The following is a 19,587-nucleotide window of genomic DNA, read 5'->3' on the forward strand; positions in this document are numbered from 1 at the left end:
AATGCCTGCTGAATCACCAGAAATATTTTGTCAACAGACTCCCCAAGTTTCATTATGAACCTGTACAGAAAATTGGAATAGAGATCAACATAAGCATCATTTCTACCATTTTTATTGCTCATGAAAACCACACATTTCATGTTGTACCATCATACAGCAAGACCTTCAGAGGTTGTGATAGAGATTGCTGTACACACCGGTACCTCTAATACCCAGTAGCACATCCGCTTGCATTGATGCATGCCTATATTTGTCGTGGCATACTATCCACAAGTTCATCAAGGCACTGTTGGTCCAGATTGTCCCACTCCTCAATGGTGATTCAGCGTAGGTCCCTCAGAGTGGTTGGTGGTCACATTGTCCATAAACAGCCCTTTTCAATAGGGTTCATGTCTGGAGAACATGCTGGCCACTCTAGTTGAGCGATGTCGTTATTCTGAAGGAAGTTATTCACAAGATGTGCACAATGGGGACACAAATTGTCGTACGTGAAGATGAATGTCTTGCCAATATGCTGCCGATATTGTTGCACAATCGGTCGGAGGATGGCAGTCGCATATCATACAGCCGTTATGGCGCTTTCCATAACTACCATTGGTGTACGTCGGCCCCATGTAATGCCGCCCCGAAACATCAGGGAACCTCCACCTTGCTGCACTAGCTGGACAGTGTGTCTAAGGCGTTCAGTCTGACTGGGTTGCCTCCAAACACGTCTCCAACAATTGTCTATGCGACACTCGCCGGTGAAGAGAACGTGATGCCAATCCTGAGTGGTTCATTTGGCATGTTGTTGGGCCCATCTGTACTGTGTTGCATGGTGTCGTAGTTGCAAAGCTGGACCTCACCATGGACGTTGGGAGTGAAGTTGCCCATCATGCAGCCTGTTGCGCACAGTTTGAGTCCTAACTCGACATCCTGTGGCTACACAAAAAACATTAGTCAACATGGTGGCGTTGCTTTCTGGGTTCTTCAGAGTCATAATCCTTAGGTAGCGGTCATCCATTGCATTAGTAGTCCTTGGACAGCCTGAGCGAGGTGTATCGTCGAGAGTTCCTGCCACTCTGTAATCTCCTCCATGCCCGAACAACACCGCTTTGGTTCAGTCAGAGATGCCTCGACACTTCCCTTGTTAAGAGCCCTTCCTGGCACAAAGTAACAATGTGGACATGATTGAATGTCGTTATTGACCATCTAGGCATGGTTGAACTACAGATAACATGAGCCACGTACCTCCTTCCTGGTGGAGTGACTGTAACTGATCTGCTGTCGGATCCCCTCCGACTAATAGGCTTTGCTCGTGCAAGGTTGTTTACATCTTTGGGCTGGTTTAGTGACATCTCTGAACAGTCAAAGGGACTGTGTCTGTGATACAATATTCACAGTCAACACCCATCTTCAGGAGTTCTGGGAACCGGGGTGATGCGAAACTTTTTTTAATGTGTGTAGATTGCAAAATAGAAACCACAGTGTATCAACTTTTAATAAATTGTAGTGTAAGTTTAATTAATGTTACCTTTCCTCATTTTTACAGGTTATGTTGTGTGTCCTTCAGAGAAGAGGTTTCTGTTGCTTTTTACATTCCTTAAGAAGAACAGAAAGAAGAAAGTTATGGTTTTCTTCAGCTCATGTATGTCGGTGAAATACCATCATGAGTTACTCAACTACATTGACCTACCTGTTATGTGTATACATGTAAGTATATGGCTAAGTGTATTATATTGTATTTGATTTGCAGTGCATAGATACCCTCTTCGTGGGTGTAATAACTTACCCATCAACATTGATCACTGCACAGCTCACTCTAGGCATTTGTGTGCTGTGTGCTACTACCCCCGGTGCCCCTTTTGTTAGCAGTACGTCTATAAAGTAGCTTTTCAAATTGGCTGTTAATTTGCAGCATTGCTCAAAATAACATATAATTCAATTTAATACAACTGGTATTTAAAACAACGTAATGCAGCTCTGAATAATTGAAGACTGTGCCCGTAATCTGTTGCTAACACTTTCTGAACAAGTAATCAAGCTAGTTCCATCCTCACTCCTAATTTGAACATCCTTGTTTTTACTGCCACCTTATGGCACTTAAAATAAAAACTTTTGCTTTACTGCATAATTTCCAATCATTCTTCCTAATGGAAATTTATGTATGTATGTCTGTCAGCATTGTGCAATTTCTATACATGGTGCTGTCTTGGATAAGTGAAGAGGGCACTTCATGTTCTGCAAGGCAGTGTAGAATGAGTGACTTGTGCACTGCAGATGAATGACTTTCTGCAATGTCTGACCTTCTAAATTAGGACTAGAGATACAGTTTGTGCATGAGTAAAATTACTAATGAAACGAAAGGAATCAAAAAGGTGGAAATCTGTTATAATGAGATATTAGCTGCACATTAGTTTCCTGCCACACATTATTAATCTAATTCACAGTAGGAAGTAAAGCATTAGAATTCCCACTTTTTGAGACAGCATTTGGCAAAGCATTTACAAGTGGAAAATAAAGGACAGGAGCACAAATAAATAATGCACAAAACTTTTAAGTGTTTCCTTTGTCAAGCAAAAGGAGAAGGTAGAAAATAAGAAAATGTAAAAAGGCCATGTACTGTATAAAGTCTATGGTACTAGAGGAAGGAAAATGTTCATTAATATTCAGAAGGTGCAGGAAAAGAGTTAAAAGTAACAGTGGACTAATAAGAGACCAGCTACAAAATTAAGAAAATTATAGTGATCTGTTAGCAGATAAAAGGTCCAGGAAGAGACATAAAATAAAAATAGCTGCACAATGCAAATGAAAACAGTGCAAAGAAAGGTGGTATAAAAGGAGATGAGCCAAAATGGGATGACAGTGTCAGAAAATAAGCCAAGCTGTTAGTGCGTGGGGTTGCCACAGGTTCTGGAAATCGGCAGCTGCTGGTAAGAGGCAGGGAGGCATGAGAGTTGTTTGTTTGGATCTGATTCCCAGAGATTGTAGATGCAGTGGCTGGAGACAGTGATCGTGTTTGCATGAATTGTGCCTGAGTGACTGCTCTTGTTTTCTGACAAAAGCTGTGACTAGTTTTGAGGGTGTGATGGTCTTTCCTACATGCCTGTCTGCAGTTCAGTAGTCATCTTTACGGTGAGTTGCTACTTACCCTCATTATTATTGATTCTGAGAGTATTTGAGCAAGTTACCTGTTGCATGGATTGATCACTGTGGTCTTATTTCATCAACATGCTGTCTGTGGCTCGTGAATAACTGGCCACACGAGTGGATTTCCATGACAGACCAAAACTGTAGGCCGTTTCTGCAGGTACCTGTAAAGGATTGGGCCTGCCAATGTTTAATTTGTCAGGGAAAAATGCCAAAACTTGTCTAGAAATCAAGGAAATATCAGAGAATTTCACTTGGGGAAATTTGTGGCAGCCCCTGGTGCCGCAATATGTGAACAGGGTGAAATGAAGGCAGTTTAATAGCATGGAAAGGGACAAAGGAGGGATTAAAGTAGCATATGAGTTGCCTAGTATATTGGTCTCTCCATTTCATTGAGTGTTCAGCAACAGGATGTGTGTTGCAGAGTAGGCTGTTGGAGGAACTGTGATCATTTATTCTGATTGAGAGCTGAGTGGAGGTCATGCAGGTACAGAGTGCTACACAGAATTGCGAGTAAGTTAATTCGCTTTATACTCTCTCATGCCACCCTTCCACTGGTTTGCAAGTTTTTGCCAGTTTTGGGGTTCTGGGATTTGAGTTGGTTAGTGGGCATTGAGTACGGCTTTGAACTTGTGTACTTATTAAATATGGTCCACTGTAGTCTGCCTAGGGTGCTGTAAGCCCAGATGTTATATGGCCATTGTGTTCATAGTGTGTGTTGGGAGAAATTTGACAATGGTGTTTGATACTGTGTCAGTCTCACTTTACAGCATGTCTCAAGGAAGATATATCCTTGGAATTGCTGTAGATTGATTAGTTCTAGCCCATGGTGATACAATATTGTTATAGTATGAATGCCATTTCTTGCTTTGCAGAAGTGTCATTTTTAAATAATTTTGAGATTTGAAACCACTTAAAGGATAGCTAATATCTTCAATGTTTCATCAGAGGGGACTGCCTATAGTCTAAGGCAGTTAAAGGAAGAATGTTTGTGATGTAGACTTTATGACAGGTGTGAAACCATAGATACTGCTTTTGTTGTTACACTTGATGTGAACACAAGTGATGTGGTTGACTACCTGACAGGAGGTTGAGTTGAAGGATCAGTTTAGTGTTAATCATAAGGAATTTGACAGTTTCATTAAATAAAATGTTCAGCTATTGGACTCCAAGAAAACCAGTAATAGATGGCCCTCGAAGAGACCCTTTAAGAGGGATGCATGGGATGCATTAAATTTTTTCTAATTCTATCCATTTTGTCTTGTAACAGTATTATATACTTTGAATGGCTGATCAGGAGACAAAGTATGCCCAAAATGGCTAAGGGGGCATACATTATAGCCTGCATACAACATTTTGTACTTGTTGTACTACACTAACACATCATTCACACCAGTTTGTTGGTAAAAACTGGCATGGAATTCCTGGTATTTTCTTCTGGCATTTACCTGCCAGCAAAATCCACATTGTTTCCTTCAGTTGTCATGACCATTATCATCAGATCATTCCAACATGTGCTTTTGATATGAGGTTGAAAGTTAATGGTTTCATTAAATACATACTACTTCCCTGGTTATATGGCTATCATGTCTGATTTTTCTTATTTCCCTTTGGAAATGGAGTACCCGTTAGCTACCTATTACAAGCAGTGAACAGGGTTTAACATAATGCAGTTCCTCTTGGTAGTTCTGTGTTAGATTCCTTTTCATCATATTATCTGGTCTCACCCTATACCAACAGCAGCATATTGTTCCCATAAACAATCACTCCTTAACTCCTTTTAGCTGCAGCACAAAGCTGTAGTGTGGTGTCACAAACTTAGAAATGTCTCCTTTGTGTTAGGCAGAAATGTGTATTGTTATGAAAGTAATTCAGTTGTTGCTGCTTGAGAGTTCTAGTCTGGACTGTCTAGTGTCTCTGCTATTCAGCATTCAGTTTAACCATGGATTTTATCAAGCAGTCAGAGTCCTGCCAGTTGTGCATCTCTAGGTAGTCATTTCTTCTATCACACACACACACACACACACACACACACACACACACACACACACACACACCAAGTAACTGGCACCTCTGCTACTTAAGCAAGATTTGAAAGTGAAGTGCATGGAATTCGCCAGTCTGTCAGTAACTAGGTGGTGTAATGGTTAGCATTTCCGCCTAGCAAACAAGAAGACACAGGTTCGAGTCCCGGCTGCATTACAAATTTTAATTTATTTCTTCTGCTTCGATCATTTTGTATATAAACTAGAGACTTAAACATCTCGGGGAAACATTTTATTATAAGTTCTACTACATAGTTACACATGTAGCAACATTATTTGTATCACTTCAGATATTTTTTAAGACTCTGTTTTTGCTTCTCCTGTAACGTTTGACAAAATGGTGTTACAAGGTTTTCATTGCTACCATCGAGATATAACATAGATCACTTTTTTTTAAGAACACATTGTTTTTTTTTAATCAAGAAGAGCTGTTTATTTTGCTGTACCAGTGAGATAAGTTGTTGCATTAAGAGTAGTAGTTCTTGGTGATATCAAGTCCTTGCAAAGCAGCTGCAAGACTAGGTGTAATGTTGTTGTCCTCGTTTTTGTTTTCTTCTTCTTCTTCTTCTTCTTCAAGATGGTTGTCACCACTAGTTTGTATTCACTGTTTGTTCACTAGAATTTCACTTACATTAATCTCAGATGTGAAAGTACAAATGTCATCATCACAAGAAACAAACTTCTGGAAACTCACATTACCAGGAAAATCTGTGACTCCACTCAATTCTTCTTGTGGAACAATTTCATCTTAGTCAGCAACTGATATACCACAACTAGCCTTTACAAAACAATTCACCACAGTTTGTTGCGGTAACTGAAGAAAAGTCACAATCTAAGGTTGCTAAAAAGCATTTTATTTGATGACTGGTTCTTTGGATGTTATGCTTTAAAAGATTGCAAAGTATTGTCCATCACTGTTGCAAGTCGCTTCACATTGTACATATACCTTTCCCATCATCATCATCATCATGGCAGTGTTTGAAGTGTATATGCAGTGTGAAATGACCTGCAATACTGATAGACAGTATGTTGTAATATTTTAAAGCATAAGATCCAGTGATGAATCTGGTCATCCAGTAAAATGATTTTTTAGCAATCTTGGCTTGTGAAGTTTCCTTCAGTTATCATATATTGCAGATCACCCTTGTACTGACAGTGTTAGGAATAGAAAGTCTGTTGTGTTACACAAAGCCAGCAGCAACAAATGTGTATGAAGCCTGTAAAATGTTGAGGCTCTATTTGTACAGTTTGGTGGAAGAAGCACAACATGTACATTCCTTGAGATGTACAGAGCATCAGTTAATCATAAGAACTGTTTTTGTATCTGCTGCACCCGTCTTGGCATATAAATGCCTGAGAAATCTTCTAAAGATTTCCAGTGTTATCTAGGCATTGCTTTTGTACTTGTAAGTACATGGTAGCATTCTTGTATTTTTAAAACACCTGGGAGTTTTAAATTTCCCTGTTATCATTGGAGGCAACTTCTCACTTCCATCATTATTTACATACAATAGCACAGTCATTCTTTTTTTACTTTTTGTTACCTCCATGGCATTCTTCTCCCGTGACAGAATGAGTTCTCATAGGAAGTAAAAAGAGGTGTTTCATCTGTGTTAAAAATCTCTCTTGGCTCAAATTCTGCATTAGTCCTAGTAATGTAAGGTACTTCCAATGGTTTAGTTTTTATATGCTCAGCCTCACTCTCTCCACTTACACTGTGAAATGAGAGATTATGATGTTTTTTTGAGAAATTATCTAAGCAGCTGTTTGATGCACTGAAATTTTTAACACACATACACGGGGCGATTTTGTCATATGTTTCCACTTATGGGAATGCTGCCACTTCTCATTCCTTGAAACCATTTTAAAAGAATTAGTTTTCACATCACTGAATGTTGACATGTGAATGTTCTTTCTTTACATCCAGAGAAACCACTAGCTTTGGCATTTAGCTATGATTCCTTGTTTTTGAGAATGCCATACAATGATGGCTGTGCCAATTCGTACTTCTTCGTCATGTCAGAATGTTTTATGTTGTAAATGTCTTCGACATTGTGAATAATCATCAGCTTTTGCTGAATTGTAAGCTTTCTACATTTGGAAACCATAACCCCACAAAAGCAAACAGGTAAATTCGACAGCAACAGTGACAACACTTCGTGGCTTGCACTTCGTAAATCAGAATTTGGCAACAGTGATGTCAGGTCATGTGACCATAGTCACTTGGGAGGCAGGGCCGAAATCGCTACCTTATTCATTAAATGCTTTTTCTGGTATCGCTACAGTGGAATTCGATCTAGATATGTGTTGACCGAAAGAATCCGTTGATAACCATATAAAACCATCATATGACACAAAGTGTGACATGTGTGAAACTAAAAGAAAACAAAAGCCCACTTAGACATTTTAGAAATTGTATAAAAACTGGATTTTAATTGGCAGAATGTTTTATGTTTAGCCCTTAAAAGCAGAGTTTTTCTTAAACTGGAGGGAAACAACATTGTTCTTTTGGGGCTGTCGCTGGGACCGACAGAAATATTTGTTAAAAGAGGTATTTCCTTAAAAGCAGGTTTGTTAATTTGAAGGTTTTAATTTTCTAACCGTCCTGTTACAGCAAAATCTACAGTGCTTAGAATTAACATATGAGCTGACACAAGAAACATTTTTTTCAATTTCCTCAACCCATTTGCAATAGGCCATGTACAGTCATGGCACCATTGTTTTAAAATTCTTATTTTGGGCACTAACCTTACAAAATTGTTGAATGTCACTGAAATGGTTTACATAATTTTATTTTTCAATTTGTTCCATTCTTGAACATTCCCTTGTCTCTTTTTGGAATTATTTCTGCTACCAATCTACTAGTTACATTAGTTCAAACATTTGGTAATCCGTCCGTGCTGCAGCCACTGCCAAAATACCACAAGCTGCCATGACTGTGTAGGCTTTGCAGGCATAACAATTCTTGCTAGTCTTCTAGGGTTTGCAGCAGGACTGTGCTATCTTCAGGGGGAGAGAGAGAGAGAGAGAGAGAGAGAGAGAGAGAGAGAGAGAGAGAGAGAGAGAGAGAGAGTGTGTGTGTCTGCTGCTGCTGCCATCAGCACTGGCAAGTCCTGCTGAAAACTTTATGCCGTGATTGGAAACTGTCATCCTATACAGTACACCATGCATGTACCAGACACCTCTGGTGCTGCCCCATGACTGGGCTTTTAGTGCTGGCACCACAAGTTGCCGGATTCCGTTTCTTGTTGTACCATCTCTCTGTGATTGGGCATTAAGTTCAATTGTTAGTCATTGAGGATCTCATTAATGAGGCCTCGTTGTGTCACTCTCTAAATCACTTCTGAGAAGAGGCACCCAGTGTACTCTCAGGCTGTAAAAGTGAAATCTGATATCTGATCTGTTGTTTGTTACATTCATTTGCAAAGTTCCTACTTCCCATTCCTCCACTCTACCTTCCTTTTTGCAGTTTGAGATCTGACTGGCTAATAATGGAAATCAACATTAAAATTACAGTATAGATTTGTTTTGTTTCTTAGGAAAATTAACACTTACGCTAAATGCTCGACATTTGTTTACTACAGTGATGCAGCAGAATGTCCCTATTGGCTGGTGTGTTACATGATTCACATAGTCTCGCTACTGCACATTGCTGCAATTAATGTCTTGTTACATGCATGTTAGTGTAGTGTATTGCTGGGTTTCCACAGAAATGAATTACATGCACATCACGCACCACCACTTGTGTAAGTCAACTTACATGTGGAAACACCATACTTGGTCACTGTCATGCCATCTTACGCATAAGTTACGAAAGCTGAAAGGCCTACTTTCTTCCACAATTTGCTTCATCTATCGTCACCTCCAGGCTTCAGCAACTACCGATAAGTGGATATGCTCTCATTTTGCTCTAGTTTGTTTGATAGCACAAATCTAGAATTGTTTATGAATGTGGAAAGTTAGTGTTATGCCAAAAATAAATAAATAAAAATATTGGGCTTAGTCTTCAACTACATGAACAAACACTTTCTAAAGTTGCAAAATGTTAAACAGTGTCATGGAAATATCATTTTAGCATTCAGCAACACATTGTAATCACTTACACGTAAAAGAATAACACACCTGTGTTTGAAGTGATGAAATGAGTTAAAAAGTATTGAAACTGAGAGTGAACTTGCTGAGTTTCGTATTACTGCAGAAAAATGAATACTGTAAAGGAGTTTTTTATTTTATTTTGTTTTTATTTTGGTATAACAATAATTTTTTGCTTTAGTCTGTGAGTGTAAATATTACCATGAAACTGAAATTTATTTGTGGCTTTAGAGATTTAAAACTGCTCTTAACCCCATTAAAAGCCTATGTAAATATAATAGTGTTCGTATTGGCACTTTAATTGAGTGGTCACCATTCAGCACAGTAGTACAGTGTTTGGTTACAAAATTAAGTAACATACCAGTAAAATAAATGTATATTTACTGCACATCTGACCTATCAGAACCTTGACAAACTCTGAAAATAAAGACAAAGCTGAGGTGTTGAGACAGCAACCTTCCTCTCTAATGTACCTTCCGTGTATTGTAGGTTATATAAAAATTTGGATATAATACTCTTCAGAATGCAATAGTATATTGTAGTGACTACAGTTGTCAGATATTTCAGAGTTACTTGTAATTTAATGCAAGCTGGCATGTCACATACTTGCTTTAGACTTTTGTGCAGAGCTAAAAGTATGGTTCAGAATGATTTTACTCATTTGAAAATTATTTTCAAACAAAATGTTGACTGCACAGTATAACTCTCTTATTAGTGTACTTGATGTTCCGAAATGATTGCTATGATATACCCATTTCCATATCCAACATCTACGGGTCCGATTTTTTCTTTGTGTATATCACTATAAGCTCTTCATATAAAAGCTACGCAACTCTCATACAAACAATTTCAGTTGTTGCCATCTCGAAAGTCACATAAATAGCGTTTCCAACTCGGGCATATGGAAATGCTAATGTGCATGTAAGGGGGTGGTGGTGGTGGTGGTGGTGGTGGTGGTGGAGGGGCTGGGGGGGGGGGGGGTGGAGGATATGCACATGTAAGAAATTTGTGCCTGTGGAAATATGGCTTACAACTCCAGTGAACCCGCCAAATGTTGCTCTAAGGACAACAATGGCTTGAGAGAAATATAATAAACATTTGACATTTGTTTTTTATTTCTTTGTTTCAGGGAAAACAAAAACAGACAAAACGTACCACCACTTTCTTCCAGTTCTGTAATGCTGAGACAGGTATACTCCTCTGTACAGACGTTGCTGCTCGAGGTTTAGACATTCCTGCTGTGGACTGGATAGTTCAATATGATCCACCAGATGACCCAAAGGTTAGTAATAATTAGGTGCTGTTATATTTAAATAGCTTAAATCTGAGGCAATTGAAGTAAAAATTGTTTTGTTGTTGACACGCAGGAATACATTCATCGAGTTGGTAGGACAGCAAGAGGAGAAGGTGGTAGAGGACATGCCCTCTTGATCCTTCGACCAGAAGAGCTAGGTTTTCTGCGATATTTGAAGCAAGCCAAAGTCCCTCTCAATGAATTTGAGTTCAGCTGGAATAAAATAGCTGATATTCAGTTACAGGTAATTAACTTTCAACAGAGCTGTGTAAAATGTTGGTGTTTGTGCGTGTCAGGATTACTGAACACAGATATGTTGAGTTGATTCTTTCTTTTCAGCGGCTTATCGAATTTTAAAATCACCTTTATTTCATTTGAGACAGTTTTTGTAGCCATTGTTTCATTCTAATTCCAGTCGTGAAATTTGATGGAAATAGAAGGAAGTCAACAAGGTTTCATAATATTACACAATATTTTGTCACCTTATTGACTGAATCTTTACTTTTTAAGCAATTATTAAATTATATTTTAGCATGTTAAGAATATGTATTTCTGAATATACTGCAAATTATATTAATCAAGCACAGAAGAAATTATATTACATACTGATTAGCTAGTAATTTATTGTAGTGTCAAAGACAACAGTACAATCACACCATTTTTTAAAAAAATTACTTATTTCCTTTTGGCCTTTGTTATTAAAATAAAATGGTGGGAACAGAAACTGTGAGAACATGATCATATATAGAAATAAATTGGTGATGTTTTTGTGTTCATACTGGAGAAGTGAACTTCGTGTATTTCCAATTATATTTCCCTCATTGATTTCTTTTTGGTTTCATCAATTTTATGCTCTCAGTATAACCAATATGAGTAAATGTAAAGCCCAGATTTGTTAACAAGAAATGAACCAATATTGTGTTGAAGACAATAGTTATGTACAAACAATGAACAGTCCTCAGCATCTGGCATCATACCCTCATTCATCCAATCGAAAGTGAACAGATCTGTAGTGGTTGGACTGATTATAATATTATTTATGGTTTGAAAATATCTAAAATTGAAAGCAATAAGGGCAGATGAATGAACTATACTGCCAAAAAAACGTAATATTCCATCTGCTTGTGCTATTAAAAATAATGTAGAGTCTCAAGTTTTTGGAGCTGTCTGGAGTTATTTCTGGATTCACAACATAAGAAAACATAAGTGTTTGAAAGAAGCAAGAAGTAGTGCAAACAGAAAAGCATGTATTTCCCAGCAAATTTTATCATGACTTTATTTTAGTTCGCAATAACTTTCCCTTGTCCCTCAGTCCCATGTGCCAACTGGTGTTTCCCCATATGATACAAAATTCCAGAATATTTTAATTTTTTTCTCCTCGTTACATATTTTTTGTTGAAGGAATGAGTCCCAAAGTTTGAAATTTCTTCCTTGCTTTTTGTTATTTTCTAATTTCCTTCTATCAATCTCTAGTTGATGCAACTAATTTACAGAAGCATTGAGTCATTGACAGGCCTACAAAAAAGAATGAAAACTTTGCTACCTTTCAGAAGAAATTGTTTGATGAGCTAGAGCACAAATGGACTGGATAGCTAGCAGCTCAGGAGGAGACAGCTGGTGTGCAGGATGAGAATGTGGGAGGAGGTTGGTTGGTTGGTTGGATTTGGGGAAAGAGACCAAACAGCGAGGTCATCGGTCTCATCGGATTAGGGAAGGACAGGGAAGGAAGTCGGCCGTGCCCTTTCAGAGGAACCATCCTGGCATTTGCCTGGAGCGATTTAGGGAAATCACGGAAAACCTAAATCAGGATGGCCGGACGCGGGATTGAACCGTCGTCCTCCCAAATGCGAGTCCAGTGTGCTAACCACTGCGCCACCTCGCTCAGTGTGGGAGGAGGGGTATCAGGTGCACATACTAGGTTTGTGACACTCAGGCACAAGAGCTGGTGAATTGGAAGAGGATGTGGAGGCACTGATTAGAAAGGGGGTGAAAAGATGTGAGCAGGGGAAACAGTTGGATAGAGGGCATGGGTTAGCAGAGATTACGGAAGCAAGAGGATGTGTTGCAATGTAACTCCCATCTTCGTACTTCATAAAAACTGGTTTTGGATGGAAGGATTCAGATGGCTTGGGTTGTGAAGCAGCCACTGAACTCTAGCATGTGGTGCTCAGCAGTATGTTGTGCCACTGGGTGGTAACTTTCTTCTTGATCACAGCTGGGTGGTGGTTATTCATTCTGATTGATAGCTGGTTGGTGGTTGTCATGTCCACATTAAATACTGTGCAAATATTCCAGCATATGATATGGCTGTTTTCACAGATGGCTGTGCATTTGATGGGTTAGGACAAACCTGTGACAGGGCTGTAATAAGATATGTTTGGTTGGCGTATTTGGCAGGTCTTGCACCTGGATGAGATACAATGGGTTGAGAGTGGGAATGTTGTAGGGATGGACCGGAATGTTGTGTAGGTTGGGTAGGCAACAGAATAGCACTTTGGGAGGGTGAGATGGATCATGGGTTGGATGTCACTCATCTCAGGACATGACGATAGATAAATCAAAGGCCTGGTGAAGGACAGGGTTCAGTTGCTCCAATCCAGGATCCAGGGTGATATTGGGTAATGAGGGGGAGGGGTGCTCCTTTGCTGTGGATTGTTGGGGACAGTGCGAGGACTAGGGATATGTGATATACGTAGTATGGTATGAATGTCTGTTCCCAGTGTATCAGATCTACATTAGGTCCAAATTTTCTCTCTCTCTTGCGCACCCCCCCACCCCCACACACACCCTCACCCTCCATTGTCGAAAATAGTTAACAATTTTCATAATGTGATTTTATCTTCCCCAGCCATTGGTCTCCTGCAATATATATATATATATATATATATATATATATATATATATATATATATATATGTGTGTGTGTGTGTGTGTGTGTGTGTGTGTGTGTAAATTTTTGAGTTTTTTGTATAATGCAGACTGCAGGTACTTCTAAGAACTGGATCTTTACTTTATGTATTGTTTCAGCTGGAAAAACTGATTGGTAAAAATTACTTCTTGAATATGTCGGCAAAAGAAGCATACAAGGCATATGTAAGAGCATACGATTCTCACCATTTGAAGCAGATATTTAATGTGGAGACATTAGACCTGCAAAAGGTCGCTCTGTCATTTGGACTTAAAATACCACCAAGCGTTGATCTCCGTATCCTTTTTTGCAATTAGGTGATTGTAGATATTAGTATGTTAAGATTACTGTTTTACCTCTCCTTCCCTACCACTATACTTCCATCTCCCTCCCCTCCATTCTCCTTTCCCCAGTTCAAGCAAAATTGTGTCCTTTCAAACAGCAGTTAAGTTGCTACTGAGTATACTCAAAGAAGTGGCTGTTCTTGTTTTTGTGTCTTCCAAATCTCCTGTCTGTTATCAGTGAGCAGATGAGAAGAAGCCAGTGTGGGAGACATAGTGATAGAAGAATGATCACACTCACCATGCAGTAATGGTTTTTTTCTGTTTAAAATATCATAAGATTCCCCATCAACAAGCAGTTACCATCACATCAACTTTTGATGTTCTTTTTTTCCATTACTGCACCTTGACTTTCTTTTCTTCCATTTCAACCATTTGAGATTTTATTATATTCAACCAGAATTTAGATTTTTATTCTGATGTTTCTTCTCTCCTAGCATTCATTTACACACATCTTATCTTGATTTCAATCCAAGTGTGTAAAGTCAATGGTTTGAATAATATTTAACTAAAATTATCCTGGGAACTGAAGTACGAAATGTTGGGGGAACTAGATGGTGTTAAGTATAAAGATTTCTAAAGTAGTAGTAAGCAATATCTCTCTGTCTGTAATGCACAATCCACAACTGGTTTATATTGAAAAAATACCATTGTTGCTCTTTTCTCAGTTTTGGTTTTAATATTTCTTATTTCTGAATACATCATGGCGTTGGTTATGCTGGTTCTTAGTGCCTCATTATGAATCTGTGTTGTACTAAAATCTAACTGAAAGGTGTTATGCTGGCAGATTGTGAATGTATTACATAAAATAGTTGTTGAATCCAGGAACAGAATGATTGTCAGATGCCAAACATTATCATCGTCAGCCATTTGATGTATCTATTGCTGGGTATAGGCCACCTCAAGACTGTATGCATGAGTCTTTTGTTGTATGCAACCATGTGTCTCCCACATTTTTTCTTCTATCATTTGCTCACCTTACATTAGGTCACTGTGTTGATCTTCTCGTATATAGTGTAACTGTGATCTATTTATTTGTTTTACTACTGCCACTTTCCCCTCAAATGAGTCCCATCATACATCTCTCAGTTGCTTGCTGGGAACACACAGTTTTCGACTGGTGTTTGCATTTTAAGTCCTGTCTCACTGCCATAAATTAAAACTAGTAATTCATGTGGATCAAAAATTTTGTTACCCACTTATCGAAAACCACATTCAGGAAATTATTTTTAGATCATCAATGGCACTCTGAGCCGTTGTTGCTTTTCAGTATTTTTTTCTTTTTTTTTTTTTTCTTTTTTCTTTTTGCTGATCATCTAGATGTTGTCTTTAGCTGCTGTACACATAAAAGTTAGTCAGCCGCATTCATGATTTGTGCAATATTATTATCTTTGTGTTGATTATATAGGGATACTGAATGGTTGGCCAATACTTACCTTAAGAAACGCTGATTCCTAGTACCGCTGATAGGAATATGTACAACTAGAAAGTGTGGTACTTGCCTGTCATCACATTTATTTTTCTTCCCTCAGGGAGGAAAAGGGACTGGGGGGAAAAATAAGTGGCCCAACTAGAATTTGCCCCTCTCAACCTAGAACTGAGTGACCTGTCCCTTGTTTCCAACTCATCTTTCCTTCCTGAGGAAGGAACATACAGTTTCTGAAAGCTAGGAGTAGTATTCTCTGCTTGTAGCTATTTCTGTTGGGAGAACCTAGAAATTTCGTCTCCTGAAAGTAAATAATAGCCACATAATTTAACGTTTTGGGAAACTGAATTTTGTGATTGATAGTTTTGTTATAATTGATTTTAAAGCCTGTTTTCCAAAAGGATCTGTGAATTTTCTTCATCTGTTGTTGAAATTTATCAGCATTAAAGACAAACAGTTTATCATCAGTTAAGCAAATCCATATTACTTCTTTCTTTTCCCAGTTTAAGGATAAAAAAGTTTGTTTAGGACTGCTGAGAATAGTTTTACTGAATTAGAGCCACCTGACATGTACGTGCCTCTTTCAATCATGAGTTTTGCACAATCCTCATTACTTCTATTGACAGCTGTTAAATTAATGCATGTATTTTTTAGTACTGTATTGTAGGTTGTTTCTCAAGAACTGTCGTGACTGGTTTGACTGCAACTGAGCCAAATCTTTCGTAAAAATCTGTGCATTGTTGGCAGAGTGGTAATTTGTATTCATTGCTCCATCAGTAATATCATTAACAACTTTTGAATGATGCCTTGTGTTATGTCCACTTACAAAACCTTCTAATTTCATAAAGCATACAAATTAATTCATTTTGGCTTATGCCAATCTTAGAATCATATTTTAAAGGACATAGATACATACATCTTGTCAGATTCTTAAATATCTTTAGTAGTTTATGGTATGTGTTTGGAAATAGGAATCTGACCAGATACTGCATATTGATGCCATATTACAAATGATTCAGAGATGGCTTAAGCTGAAGTGCATTACATTGTATGTGTTATGAATCTAATATTGATAAAATGCACATTATATTAATTATGCAGCTTACACTAATAAAGTCACTGTTATGTGTGTGATTTATGCTGATATAAACTTATCATCCCATCCTCCAGCATTGCATGTGAATTGTTTCAAGAACTTTTGTAGTACTTAGCCTTCTACAACTAAAGGTTATGCCTTTTCAGTGATATAAAAGTTGCTCAAATCTGTTATCCTGTGTTGTACCTTCCTTAATAGATTTTTCAGATGTCAACAGTAGCAAAGGGAACCGTCCGAGGAAGAGACTTGGTGGTGGTGGTTTTGGATATTTTAATACTATGAATAAGCCTGGAGGAGGCAAAATGGAACACAAAGCAATGATCTTCAGGCAGCCACATAAAAATAAACCTGGTGATAAGAGACAGTTTGTTCGGTAGTGGCAGGACACATTATCTCATATTGGGAAAGGACAATGATTGATGAAGTGTACAATTCAGTGTAGATATTATGTGAAAAAAGAGAAACAAATAAAGTCCCATGTTAAGTTTCTTAATTACAGTTTTTCTGTGCTGTCCAGATTAGTATTTACAGTATGTTGCTGTTACATTCTCTTAGCAGTATAGAACTCATCATTTGCCCAAAAGTCCTGTGGTAGTCTTTAATGAAAATCCTTTAAGTACTGTTTTCGTCTCACTCTGATGTTCAGTTTTGTGGATGTCTTGGTGACTGATTTACTTACTTGTGTTGCAACAACACAGTTTGTATACAAAATACTACATGCAGTGCCGATAAAGTATGTACTCGTCTATGATTTCAGCTAACATTTCACATGCCTCATCTCCTTTTATCTTATACTTAGTGGAGAGCATTAAATGTTTTAGTATATTTTACTGCATTGATAGGTGCTTTTGTTGTGGCATTTTTTTGCTACCTGCATTTGGGTACTACATTAACAGTACTGTTTGCCATATTTAAAATTGCTTGCAGTAACAAATCTGAATTACATCGATTCTGTAGTATAATACATTCCTTGTTTTAAAATTACTGTGCGTCTATAACTTTCCTCTCTGTTGACATGAATAACATTTAGTATATACTGCTAAGGTACTTTAAGTAAAGTTTATGGCTTGCTTGTGTTACTTTTGATGGAGTATGCTTTTTTGGAGTATGCTTTTCACTCCATTGCATTTTTTATTTTTATTTTTTTTTTATTTTATTTATTTACTCGTCAAGTTCCGTAGGACCAAATTGAGTAGCAAATCTCCAAGGTCATGGAACGTGTCAGTACATGAAATACAACATAAACATGGTAACAGATAAAAACGAATGTTCATGAACCTAAAAAAAGTCGGTCCATAAATTTAAGTAAATGCTATCAGCAATACAATAAAAATTAGCTTAATTTTTCAAGGAACTCCTTGACAGAATAGAAGGAGTGACGCATGAGGAAACTCTTCAGTTTCGATTTGAAAGCGCGTGGATTACTGCTAAGATTTTTGAATTCGAGTGGCAGCTTATTTAAAATGGATGCAGCAATATACTGCACATCTTTTTGCACAAGAGTTAAGGAAGTCCGATCCAAACGCAGGTTTGATTTCTGCCGAGTATTAACCGAGTGAAAGTTGCTTATTCTTGGGAATAAACTAATATTGGTAACAATAAACGTAAATAAGGAATATATGTATTGAGAAGCCAATGTCAAAATACCCAGACTCGTGAACAGAGGTCGACAAGAGGTTCGTGAACTAACACCACTTATTGACCGAACCGCCTGTTTCTGAGCCAAAAATATCCTTTTAGAATGGGAAGAGTTACCCAAAAATATAATACCATACGACAATAGCAAATGAAAATAAGCAAAGTAGACTAATTTTCGTGTCTAACGATCACTCACTTCTGATACTATTCAAATAGCAAAAATGACCGTATTAAGTCTTTGAACAAGATCCTGAACGTGGGCTTTCCATGACAGCTTACTATCTATCTGAACACCTAGAAATTTGAACTGTTCAGTTTCACTAATCATATGTCCGTTCTGTGAAATTAAAATGTCAGGTTTTGTTGAATTGTGTGTTAGAAACTGTAAAAAATGAGTCTTACTGTGATTTAGCATTAGTTTAGTTTATTTTCTACAAGCCATGAACTGAGGTAATGTACGGCACTATTTGAAACAGAGCCAATGTTGCTTACTACCAAGCTAGTGTCATCAGCAAACAGAAATATTTTTAGAGTTACCCGTAATACTAGAGGCCATATCATTTAAATAAATAAGGAACAGGAGTGGCCCCAAAACTGAACCCTGGGGCACCCCCCACTTGACAGTAATCCTCTCAGACCCCACATCACAGCCGTTATCAACATTGTGAATAATGACCTTTTGCTGCCTGTTGCTAAAGTAAGAGGTGAACCAATTGTGAGCTACTCCCCGTATTCCGTAATGATCCAACGTCTGGAGCAATATTTTGTGATCAACACAATAAAATGCCTTAGTTAAATCAAAAAATATGCCAAGCGTTCAAAACCTTTTGTTTAATCCATCCAGTACCTCACAGAGAAAAGAGAATATAGCATTTTCAGTTGTTAAACGACTTCTAAAGCTGAACTGTACATTTGATAGCAAATTGTGTGATATAAAATGCTCAATTATCCTTACATACATAGCCTTTTCAATAACTTTTGCGAACACTGATGGCATAGAAATAGGTGTAAAATTATCTACACTACCCCTTTCTGCCGTTCAGAAAGTAACCTCCGGTTGATTTAAAAAAATACACCAAGTTAAATAAAAATATTTTAATATATACATCTTACAACTACATCTTTGCACTATTTTTCTACATAGTGTCCATAGCGATTGAGGCACTTATCGTATCTCTTCACAAGCTTTGAAATTCCTTCTGCATAAAAATCACCCGCTTGCGCCTGGAGCCAGCCTGTGACCGCATCTTTGAGCTCTTCGTCGTCATCAAACCGCTGTGACCCGAGCCATTTCTTCAAATGCCTGAAGAGGTGATAATCACTTGGCGCCAGGTCTGGGCTGTAAGGTGGATGGTTGATAACGTCCCACTTGAAGGACTCAAGAAGGGCCGTTGTTCTGCGAGCAGAGTGAGGACGGGCGTTATCGTGCAAAAAAACGTTACCGGAAGTCAGCATACCACGGCGTTTGTTCTGTATAGCCCGTCGTAACTTTTTTATTGTTTCACAGTACACGTCTTGATTAATGGTCGTACCACGTTCCATGAATTCAACCAACAACACCCCTTTGGCATCCCAAAACACCGTTGCCATCAGTTTTCTGGCAGAAAAATCTTGCGAG

The 19,587-nt window shown here is 38.1% G+C and overlaps 1 protein-coding gene across 1 annotated transcript in view; it reads left to right on the plus strand.

The window, feature by feature from the left end:
• The window catches only part of LOC126482266 (probable ATP-dependent RNA helicase pitchoune), a 55,953-nt gene extending 39,129 nt beyond the window's left edge, over positions 1–16,824 (plus strand). The window contains exons 8-12 of the mRNA XM_050106251.1: positions 1,532–1,692; positions 10,396–10,548; positions 10,634–10,804; positions 13,588–13,765; positions 16,539–16,824. Coding sequence (XP_049962208.1) covers positions 1,532–1,692; positions 10,396–10,548; positions 10,634–10,804; positions 13,588–13,765; positions 16,539–16,708 — 833 coding nt within the window. The 3' untranslated portion in view covers positions 16,709–16,824. The remainder of the gene's footprint in view (positions 1–1,531; positions 1,693–10,395; positions 10,549–10,633; positions 10,805–13,587; positions 13,766–16,538) is intronic.
• Positions 16,825–19,587: the final 2,763 nt, after the last annotated feature.

This window comes from Schistocerca serialis, chromosome 1 (assembly GCF_023864345.2).
Source record: "Schistocerca serialis cubense isolate TAMUIC-IGC-003099 chromosome 1, iqSchSeri2.2, whole genome shotgun sequence".
Taxonomy (NCBI): domain Eukaryota; kingdom Metazoa; phylum Arthropoda; class Insecta; order Orthoptera; family Acrididae; genus Schistocerca; species Schistocerca serialis.